Here is an 11,720-nt window from a genome sequence, read left to right as displayed (position 1 = left end):
ACAGGTGTCATTTCAATTGTCTCATACTTGTATAAAATAATATTACCTGTACCTTGGAAAGACAGTTACATTTACACCTTTTCAACCTCTCTTCAGCCTCTAGCTACAATGCAATAGGACACAGTTACCCAACATACTTAACCTGGGGGCCACTTTTCCAAAATAACAGGTGGCCAGGGGCCAGTTAATGAACTATTTCTAATAAACATTTAATAGTAACATAACAGAAAGGACTTTGTTCCTGAAAATCTTGAATATCTGAATACTTATATAAATTTCTATTTAAAAAAAAAAAAAAAAAGATGACCTTTGACCTGAAGAGGTCTCTTCCAGCTGTGGAGCAGCTCAGGAGGGGCTCCATGGACAGGCTCTTTTTCCTACACAGTTCATGCTTGGATTAACCTTTCCATAGAATGCCTCTTTCATGGTACAGGTTCCTCTGTATCATCAGTCATGAATGTGCTCAAAACATAGTCTGATCAATCCAGCAGGATTTGAGGTTGGCTGCAGACAAGCTTCAGGTCCGTTGATCACTTACATGCACTCATGTATGCAAGTGATTGTGTACACCAGACGAGGATAATAAAGATCTCCTAAGTTTCAGTTGTGTTCCACTTATGAGTGACCTCATAACTTGGCCACCGGAAATTTGTGGGTGCATGTTGGATGGTTATTATATATATGTATATTTAGAATATCTTTACTGCTTTCCTTTGCTGTCAAACTTTTCTGACAAGATCCTGCCATTATATGAGCCAGATATCGCTCTCTCCAAACCAACCAAATTTCATAGGCAAAATAAGCCATTTTACCTTCAGTTGCTAGGCTTTGGTGAATGCCAGCTATACTTTTGTAACACTGAAGTTACACAGTAACACAAACACACCAACAGGTCGAGACAGCGGTAGACTTGCAACTCCTGTGCTCTAAGGGAAAAATGACTCACTTTGTTTATGGAGTTTGGAGAGAGCGCCATTTATCTTGTGTAACGGTGGCTTCCCATCAGAAATGGCTGTCTGATGGCAAAGTGGTAAAAATATTCTAAACATAGCGTACACCGATAAAGAATTTTTTTGGTGGACCTTTTTGAAGTGTCTAAAATACTTTTTGCTCCTGACCCTGTCCACAGCAGTTCATTGATTAGCTTCTGTACTAGAGGACGCCCCTGTTTTGACCACTGACCACCATCTACTGCAGGTAATACACTGACTATGGATAAGTAGCTTGTACTAACCTACACCAAATAATCTGAAATATTCCTTAAAACAATTACGTTTTTAAAAATTTCTTTCATTTTCTTTCTGTACTGAGTTGTCCCCCTAAATAAGGCAATTGGCTTAGTGGTTCTGCACCTCTCTTCTAAACTTGTTTTTGCAACCACACACACACTCTGAAATCTCTGTCCAGTGACTCAAATCTAAACTAAATGAGAGAAAAAAAAAAAGAAAAGAGTAAACTTTTCACAGAAGCAGACAGTTGGGGGTTTATGTATTTTAATTCATTATGATGCTACATGATCCATGGTGGTTGTTCAATTATTTTCTTCCTTTACTACAGTATGTTAATAACTTTGCCAGTTATCTTTTTAAGTCTTTTTTATTTTTATGTACATACAAAAGAGTATCCAATTACTGTGTGATTACATCATTGTGTGACTGTTTCTTTGCATGTGTGGTCTGAAGCGCTGATGCCTTTTTTTTGTTTTTCTTTAATGTAGTGTGTATTCACAGGTCAGTCCTCCTCCCAGCCGCCCACATTCCCACTCCTCTGCTCCCCAAGCTCCCCCAGGCAACGAAAATTACAGATTATTTTTTTTCTTCTTTTAAACAGCCTGCTTCAATGGTCACGTGATAGTCGAGATAATACAGTTGTCTTGTCTCAATTATCGCACAACCACCAGAACCCAACAGGAAAAAAAACAAAAGAAAAGAAAAAGATAAATCAAAAGGAAACAAAACACACACAAACTGATAAACCAGACTTGAGATGGTCCCTTTTGAAAAGACAGCAATTTCTTTCTTGTTTTGCTAATATAACTTCAACACTCCAAAAAAATAATAATGATCATAATAAATCCAGGTTATTCCATGCAGATTGCAGAGTGGACACTTGAATATAGTGCATTTGAATATTATAAACAACAGAAGCATTGTGGCTACATGATAATATAAGGGAAAAAAAAGCAAACATCTGCTGTAATACACTAGAGGATGCAAATACAATACTCCATGGGCAAAATTAAACAAAGTAGCCAAAACTATTGATACATACTGTATGTTATACTGTTTTGACAAATTCACTGCCTGAAGGGGGGTTATTTTTTTTGGTCTCAACCTGAGGATGTAATTAATGGAAGAATATTAAACTCTTAACTGAGAAAATTTGATGTCTTGAACTAAATTGCAGCGTTGTTTTTGAATTAGATCACTGTGTAGCATAGATTCTCTGATTTTAACGAGTTATAATTTTTACAATTCACCCAAATTATTAGATTTATTGAATTTCTACTGACTCCTTGGTCCGGCCAGTGACTGAACTGATCAAAAGTTTTCATTTGATTTTCAACAAACGCCCCCCAGTTTTCTGTTGCATACAGGAAATCTGTTCAGATGACGGTTTTGTTTTCAAACCACCCCTCTTCCTTCGGTCTTTGACAGCCTGGGATTTCACTGCTTGGGGTCTCCTCCACATAAAAACATCCACACACAGCCACATCAGCCCTCCTGCAGGAGGCAAAATCAAGACGACACACGCGTACACACATGCATGGCTTCTACTGGCTCACATTTTTACCACATACTGTTTAGAAGACAATACATAAGAGTAAAAGTCTAGGAAAAAAAAGTCTTTCACTGATCACTTGTGTTCACCTCTCCGAGCAGATTATCAGTAATAAGTGGAAGAGAGATTCGTCAGAAGAGGAGGAGTGTTAGATCTTTCTTACAGACAGATGTGAGTGAGGAAGCTTGAAGACTTAAGAATCAATAAAGAATCGATGAAAGACTTTAAACATTCAGCCAGCGTGAAGCCACTTCCACACACCACTAACTGATACCTGTGCAAGTTGCGGAAGATCATTTAGGAAGGAGGGATGGACGGAAAGAACAGATCAGAGGTGGTGATTATTTCACAAAAAAAAAAGAAAAAGGCAAGACCTGTGACAAAAACGCTCGCACTCATGGTTTAACTTGGGATCGCCTTCTTTCGTTTTCTTTTTTACACATTAAATTATTTTCCATCCAGACAAACCATCAAGATATTGCCTTAAATGTTAAAAAAAAGAAAAAAAAAGAAAGAGAAATCAACATTAAACCCAGAAGACATCCCTGCTGCCGTCATCGACATGTGTCCTCCCGAGCACGCCGTCCATCCACCCGTCTGTCACTGTGCTCTCTGTCTGTCTGTGTCTCTACAGGGCCAGCTTGCCAATGATGACTCCGATGACAAAGAAGAGCACACAGAGCGCCAGGACACGGGTGCTTAGGCCTTCGTCCCTCATGGCTGAGGTTGCCATGGATGAAGAGTGAGAGGGGGCCACTGAGGTCACCTTTCTCTTCCGCAGCCCGTCGTCCTCCTGCAAGAAAGAACCACAGAAACTGTCAAACCAGTTCAGCACACACAGACATACACAGATTTAAGTTTAAACCCATGACTTCTGGCCACTTTGCCAGCAGCCAGCAGCCACTCTCCCTGCAGAGAGCTGGCAACACTGATTGGTTGAGGAGTAGGGATGCAACGATTATAGATTTTGATTGTACGATTATAGTCCGAGGAATAATCACGGTTTCACGATTATCACAATTATTATGCATTAATTAATTTCACAACACTACTAATGAACTAAGGTATAAAAATACATGAACATTCTTTAGAGATTTTAATGTAAATGTGTATTATTATTATTAATATAAGACTAAGATTAACTTTACTGATCCCCCAGGGGAAAATGTTACTCATGTTGGTGACAAACTTAAGTGTTATTGTGATCAACTGTCATCCATGTCTATTTTTTTAATTCATTTTTAATAATCTACTTTCAATAATTAATCTAATTTTACATGTGGCCTGATGTGGCCCGGCAGGTTTTGCAGATGGATGATCCGTCGTCTTGAATGACTCCCTGGTCATTCTTGGTGTACCCAACATGCTCCCACACTGCCGACTTCACACTTTTCTTCGGTGGAAACAAAGCTTTGCTGCTTGGTCCTTCTGCCATGGCTAAGCTAATGTAGCGTAGCTTCCATGTCTCTTGATACACACCGCACTGTAAGCAGCTGCACCTCTGGTGTAACTTTGTTTTCGTTCTGTACAGGTTGCGCCGAAAATAATGTACCAGCATACTGTCCAATTTTTGCGAGTGAGAACGGAAAAACTCGGGTGTAGTGGAGCCTTTGGGATTAAATAACCGTGACGTTTTAAAGCGTGGTTAATAGTAAAATCAGTTAATCGCTGCATCCCTATTGAGGAGAGGGAAGCCTTTGAACCAAAGTTCTGCCAAATGCATGAAGAGGGTATTAATTTTTAATTTATCATTTAAAAGCTGTTGTTCCACATTTCAAAGACAGAAGGTAGGCAACAACTATGAGGAGACACACTACTTAAAATACAGCAGGTGTTTAAATCACTATGTTATGATGGTAGATGACTCAGTGGTCGATGACTGCCAACAAAATGGGATCGTCCATCAGCCCAGCCCTAACTGACTTGTCACATTTGACCAGGCTTTGCTTGTATGCAGGTAAACTTTGTGTGGAGGGCAAAAGAGGCTGAAATGCAATCTTGGAAACCATTAGCCTTAACAACAATTTAGCTTTTTTTGTTTGTTTTTTTTTAAAGATCTAACTGGATTCATATACAGATTTTAATTTTAGTTTAGCTTTCAACACCATTCTCATGTCTCATGTTGTTAATAGGATGGTAAAGAATAGCCAGTGGACAGAAGAGGAAGTCTTTGCATGGATATCCACTGACTACACCAGAAGCCATGAAACAAACTTGTTTGTAGACCCAGAGGATAAACTGTTGTTGGGTGATGGCTGAAGGGTTCTTAGATAACCTTAGGTGCAGCACTTATGTACATAATATGTTTGCCTTTGGTTTTATGACAGGCCTTAATTTTTTCCCAAAATCATTTCCCCTGTTATTTCAGATGATGTCACACTTTCTTCCAAACTGTCAACCCTACATTCGAGAATGAATCTATCCAACTATTTTTGCCTTCCTTTGTCTGATAGAGAGTGCTGGAGTAGAAAATACAAGGCTGAAAGAAAATGCAGACAGATTGTCTTTGTTTTTGTGCATCTCACCCTGATCTGTTTGTTTTCTTCCCGTAGCCTCTGCACCTCCATCTGCAGCCGCTTGCACTCCTCCATGATCTTCTTCACCTCTCCGTCATCCAGCGAGGCGCTGGCCGACTTGGGCAGCGTAGAGTGCTCAGTCTTAACAGAGGAGGCAGAGGAAGACACAGTTTTGTTGCTTTCACTCTCATGCTGTGGAGAGATAGTGGGGGTGGGTGGGGGAGGGCGGTGAGACGGAAGTAGAGGGGGAGGAAGGAAGGGAATGAAGAGACATACAGAGACATGGTATGGAGTGACATGAAAATACATACAAATAAATTATAAAAGAATAAACAAGCATGTAATGGGTGATCCAGTGATGTGTTGCTGATGGGTAGGAAACTGATAAAATACTGAGAAATGGAAAAAAAATAAACTCTAGGAGAAAGCAAGCAATGTGAATGCTTGTGATTTTATTGCTTAAGATATAAAACAGCCAAGTCTGTTTTTTTTCTGTCTGACATACTGATGGGGATGTGTAAACATGTAACTTTTGTGCAGCTACATTTGACACTTAATGATTAAATAGCACAAGAAAAGACCATTAACCCAAAAATAAGACTTACAGTTTTGTCATTTTCTAGAGGCATCTCAAATGCACATCTCAACTTTGAATCCATCAGCTCTTCCGGCTTTGCCTCCTTCCACTGTAGACGGGTACATCAAGAGGGAAAGAAAAGACAAGACAGGGAGAAAATACAGTGAGAGTTTATACAGGGATTCTCCAGAGTTAGACCAGTTCAGTTTATTTTTCATGTAAATATAAGTCAAAAGTTCAAAGTACTGGCACTCAACAGAAAGCAATGTTTTCAGGATTTGGGACGTGTATCATACATGTATGGGGTCAAAAGTCAGTAATAAATAAACATATCCTTTACAGCTTAACAATATAATCAAGGACCAGTGTGTGGGATTTAGTGGCATCTAGTGGTGAGCTGGCAAACTGCAAACACCCATCTCACACCTTCCAAGAGTCTAAGAGAAACTACATAAACGGCTCACTCCAAGGTAACAAAATCAAAACAATTCATATTTTAAGGTGATTATACACCATTAAATATTATATTACATTTCCACCTTATTCTGGCATTACATCCCTGTAAATCTTACATATTGGACCTATAATAGCAAGGAGGATTTGACTCAGAAAGGCTTTAAAATGAAATATTGGTATTGGCACAAAATGAACATTTCTACTGATATGGCAGGCCCATAAGATGACACTTTAATTATGTGCATGTGACACAAGTATGTCCACAGTCTGGAGATTTTTTAAGTATCTGAAACAGATAGCAAAGTTGTTATTTGAAATGATTGCTAAGGAGCCACATCGATTCCATCAACACACAAATTTAATTGCCCATCTTTAGCTGTCACCCTCATCATAATAACAAATTAGTGAAGAACAAACAGAAACGGGCAACAGTATGAAAAAAAAAAAAGTCAAATGCAATTTTCTTATTTTGCCCAGTGAATGTAGTGAATTTTATGTCTGCATCTGCTAGGGGGCCATCACATTAAAAATAATTCTACAACAAGAGAGACTTCATGGTCTCTGCAATTAGGTGGAAAAACTTATGTTCATATGTCATTATTGGCTGAAATAAGTTGGCAAAAATCAAATATCTTGCACCTCTAACATATACAATATATAAATATAACAAAATATATAACAGTAAATCATATTTTATGCTCTGGTACTCACAACTCCTTCCATGTCAGTCATGTCATATGGAGCCAGCATGGACTGCACCATGAATTTGTGTTTACTCTTTTCATTGGGGTCGTAGTCAAAAGGCTGTAGCATAACTGTGGACAAAAAACAATAACAGAACAGACAGCCAGAACATTAGGCAAAGACTAACTTCCTGTATTGCCCCATAACAACTATTACACAACCTGGAAACGAAAAGAAGTCAGTCAGGTTTATGATCTGGGTTACATTGTGACCTGCTTCCTTCTGACTAATAGTCCTGAAATAATCATTGATAATTCTGGTTGTAAGGAATATCAGAAATTCAGTTCATTTCTTTGAATTAAAGTGGTCCCTCCATTCTGTCGTTTGCATTACTATCATGGAAATCAAACATCGATATAATAGCAGCTCTTTAGCAGCTTTTAGTTGTTTTTGTCCCACTCTACCTTACTGAAGGATGTGAGGGACAACACTTTGTAACACTGCAAGGAGACTATTGGGATATGTGGAAAAAATAAATGTTACCAGATCCACAACACATTATTTCAGTTTCAACAGACACACCAATTCTACATCATGGTGGGTAGGATTAATTCTTTGATTTAATGACACTCATTAAATTTAACAACACATCTATATTTCTATTGTTTCCTAATCTTGTTTTCTTCTCCAATAATTTAAAAAAAGATTGTACTGAGTTTTTTTTTTTTGTAATCTTTTTGTGCAGATTCAAGTTACCCAGCATCTGCAAAAAATTTACAGATATGCCTCCCGATGATTTCCAAACAATATTTTGAACCACGAGTGGTTGACTGGTGTTTCAGTGCAATGTCTGGTTAAACTAAGGCTAGAAAATTTATTTTGGTGCTGAAACACAAAATATGCTGCCTGGAAGTTCTGTATTCATTGTTCTATTTCTGGAACTTTATCAATTCAAAGCATATATGACTAGATTGCATTTGGGATTTTGATTATCATAACTTTAACACTGTCTTCTAAGGATAGCCTACATTAAAGTAAAATGATACACTTTTCTTATTTTAGTGTTGCTTTTGAATGAAATTATCAATAAATAAATCCTCCTACTAGGCCATTAGATCCTCAATTGTAGTGATTTTTTTCTCAGATACCAAACACCCAGTCCTAATGTAGACAAATTGTTTGAAAGCAACCACAGATGATCACATTATTAAAGCATACAGATTGTTCTATCAGTATAACCTAGTTTGCTGGATGAGATTTGAAAACCACACTGCAGGTTTTCACCTAAGTTTTCAGACGATGCAAAGATTTTTACAAACCAGAAACATTGACGGAGGTTCCAGCGTCAATGATGCCACTGTTTGGGCGCACGCAGTATCTGCGAGGCGCAGTTGTCTTGACTTTGAAACACACATTTCTATCTGTGGGGTTGGTGAGCTTCAGAGTGGCAGTGACGACATCTGTAAACGGGCCTGAGGAGGAGAGCAGAGAAGCAGCACAGTGACTCCTGGGTGTGTGTGTGAGTACAGGTACTTGTTTGTGTGCATGCCTGAGATTTTTGGTTCTGAATCAAAACTGAGTGGGCACTTAAACTTGTTTGTTTAAGTGCATATACGAATTGTGTGTCTGTGAAGATGAATATGTGAGTAGTGATTGTGAGGGACTCAACAGAGCCTGACATAAACATTGCACATTAAACATTAAAACAACAGAAGGTACAGTTAAGTGTGCAAGCGTTTATTTTATTCATGCCCCGCCCTCAGCCAAAAACTGGATGCTGTAGGAAACTTAGTGGACAGCATCTTTGGCTATTCAACTGCAAGCCTTAGTGCTTTAATACTGATTTACTGCTCAGATTTGTTTTTTATGGCTGTTACAAGTAGTCTGAACTGACTCACATGCACAAAGGAACAATAACAAACACAACATGCTGTCATATGAAGTAAACATGGAGTCCAGTGATGTCAGCGTTCACAGTTTCATTTATAAGTTGAGGTGCAGTGGATGCCAGCAGATTTGTAGGCAGATGATAATAAGAATGAGGATGAGGAGAAAGAGAGACAAATTTCAATTAGGGATGTCCTGATACAACTTTTTTACTTCCGATACGATACCGATAATGCAGCCTTAAGTGTTGGCTCGATACCAATATCGATCCGATACGATATCAGCATGAATCATACATACTTTTATTACTTATTTTGTAGTGTGGAATGTTAGAAAAGGCTTGATCAAGTTACTCAACTCAGGTTACTCAAACAGAGAACAACAGTCAGCAACCAGAGTCACCTATGGATAGAAGTGCTGGAGCAGAAAATGGACTGCTTATCGGAGCGCTTATATCTGAGATTTTAGATGCAGTCCAATAAAATCCGATACTCATTTTTTGGCTGATATCGGACCGATATCAGATATCAATTTCGGATCGGGGCACCCCTAGTTTCAATTATGGCTATTTTTGTGGAGCAATGGCTGCTACTACTGTTCAGTGTACAAAGTTCAATTTCAATAATCGAAATTAAAGGCAGAATCTGCGATTCTCACAGGATTTTTTTTTCTCTCCTCCCCACCTACTTGGGGCATTCTGCACATGTCTGAAGAAAAAAATAACACTTCAAATATCAGTGTCGCTTACCAGGTGTTATATCACACTTGTTACCATTTAGACTTTTTTAAAGAAGAATTTGAAAATGTAATTGACTTCCCGGGGCATAGAACCAATTTGTTGATCTGATCTATACAAATGAACACTTTATAGTCGGACAATGGCATAGCCAAGCTGCCAATGCTTAAACAGAACAAAACAAAACAAAAAAACATAGTTAAATTGAAAAATCTAATTGAATCTGGACCTAAATTTACGAGAATACAGAGATGTGTTGGGTTGTGGAGTCAGTGGGTTTGTGGCATGAATGACTTCACAGAAAAGTATTTGATCCAAAATATCAGGACATCAGGAGCGACTTTTAATTACATCTGTCAGTGCCTCTCCACAAGAGTTTTGTGGCAAGACATTTAAGACGAGTAAGTGACATAAAAGTTGCAGAATTTCAATATGACTGTTCAAATACTGAGGCTGCATTGCAGTGAAAAAACCTGTATCTAATTTAGGATACAAATGAAAGTGGCCAAAATCATGATTGAGAGGATCAGACTCCGTGTGATTTGTGCTGTTCACCATGTCTCGAAGAAAAAAATCATATCCAAGTTACATATGAGTAAAAAATGGCACTTTTGCTTTCAGTGAGAACATAGTCTTTGTGACACATAAGTGGTAATGTTATCATGTTGCTTGTAAAACACGTAGATCACCTTCACAAAAATCTCTGACCATGTTTAATGGCTCCAAAAAATCAACCTCTTTTGACACGTGAACCTTGGTCTTAGAAATGAGTGTTGAATATCAACCTAGGTATATTATCTGCTCTAATGAAATACACTGTGCATCAGTAACTGAGTGGGCGTAAGCATCTTCTCCTGGGTTATCTTTGCATTCAAATCTCTGCAACAATCAATCAGTGAACAACCCACTACTGATGAATCTCATCACCTTAGGCCATCACTTGACCCATTTCTACATCAATATCACACCCAAAGCTTATTATCTCAGAATATAGCCATGATGCCTGGCTCACCAGCTCAGTCAGTATTTTCACAATCATTCTGTCTGGATATAGAAAAGCTGGGAAGGAATTCAGGTTGCATAGTGAGAGTAAAGCTCTCATTCAACGCCTGCTAGCTTAGAATATTGTGAAATAAGCATAGTAATAAGGCTAAGCAATGACACCCAGCTCGTAGAAAATGCTAGAATACGAGTCACTTTGTTGCAACCGGTTATTAGCAACAACACCAAGAGAAAGGTGGTGTTAAAGTATTAAATCACATCACAGTGTTTCACATGCTGTAAAATATAAAAGACAAAGCACAGGGAGCAAATGAGTGAATTAGAGAAATGGGACGGCGGGCCTGCTGCCCTGACGCTGCAATGACAGCTAGCACTTAGCTTGGTTAGCTAAATGCTACCTAGCTAGCTACTAAGCATCGTCGCACACAGTGTCGTTTCACCTGTCATCGCCACCGCTGTCGTACACACAACGTAGACTACAGCTAATGTTAGCTTTAACCGTCTGATTTAACAACAGATAACGGCACATTAGCAACCATTGGCTGGATAATGCAGACATCGGTATGGTGGCTATAATTAACGGCTTCTAAGTTAGCTATCTAGCCCCCGGCCCAGCCCTCTGTCTCAGCATTACCTCTGAATTTCAGTTCGTGTTGTGGCTCTAGCACCAGGACTTGTTCTGGTCTGGCCATGTCCCAGGGCTTCTTCCTGTCGTGACGGCGAGGACAACAATATTTTACCGCAGGTAGCCCGGAGAGGTGAAGCAGCAGCTGGCTCCCGAAGAAACAACCCGCCGCCGGCCGTCCACGGTTTTTCTCTGAGAGGGAGAGGAGGAGGAGGATGATGATTACAAATGCACCACCACTCGGACTGACTGGCTGGCTGACTGACTGCCACCGACAGCTGCTGGAGGCTAACTTGCTAGTGCTAACTGTGCTAGCAGCGGAGGAGCGGAAGGGAGAGACGGGAAGGAACGAAATGGGCAACGTCATGGGGGGCGGGGCTGGTGCGGGACGTTAGGTGGTTTTTGACCATTAGAAAAAGAAATGTCCACATCTTCATCAGCGAATTTTACATTGAA

The 11,720-nt window shown here is 39.3% G+C and overlaps 1 protein-coding gene across 2 annotated transcripts; it reads right to left on the bottom strand.

Annotated features, from left to right (window-relative positions):
- Positions 1-1,476: 1,476 nt before the first annotated feature.
- LOC146325487 (vesicle-associated membrane protein-associated protein B-like) lies at positions 1,477-11,599 on the bottom strand. 2 transcript variants are annotated; one of them, XM_084721539.1, is made up of 6 exons: positions 11,274-11,599; positions 8,334-8,486; positions 7,042-7,145; positions 5,903-5,983; positions 5,307-5,438; positions 1,477-3,574 (listed from the first exon to the last, which is right to left on the bottom strand). In XM_084721539.1, exons 1-6 carry the CDS (start codon positions 11,329-11,331, stop codon positions 3,410-3,412), a joined length of 693 nt encoding a protein of 230 aa, XP_084577665.1. In that variant the 5' UTR covers positions 11,332-11,599; the 3' UTR covers positions 1,477-3,409. The 2 variants fall into 2 exon arrangements, with proteins under 2 accessions (XP_084577665.1, XP_084577664.1); XM_084721538.1 differs by having other exon boundaries at positions 5,307-5,489; positions 11,274-11,597.
- Between the last annotated feature and the right edge of the window lie 121 nt (positions 11,600-11,720).

Source organism: Lutjanus erythropterus, chromosome 6, assembly GCF_056507025.1.
Source record: "Lutjanus erythropterus isolate fLutEry1 chromosome 6, fLutEry1.hap2, whole genome shotgun sequence".
Taxonomy (NCBI): Eukaryota; Metazoa; Chordata; class Actinopteri; order Lutjaniformes; family Lutjanidae; genus Lutjanus; species Lutjanus erythropterus.
This window is presented reverse-complemented; position numbering and strand designations above follow the sequence as displayed.

Coding starts and splice junctions, on each gene's coding strand:
- LOC146325487 (XM_084721538.1), bottom strand. CDS start 11,331: ATGGCCAGACCAGAACAAGTCCTGGTGCTAGAGCCACAACACGAACTG. Junction 5,984..7,041: donor TGACTGACATGGAAGGAGTT/GTGAGTACCAGA, acceptor ACCCGTCTACAG/TGGAAGGAGGCAAAGCCGGA. Junction 5,490..5,902: donor CTCTAGAAAATGACAAAACT/GTAAGTCTTATT, acceptor ATCTCTCCACAG/CATGAGAGTGAAAGCAACAA.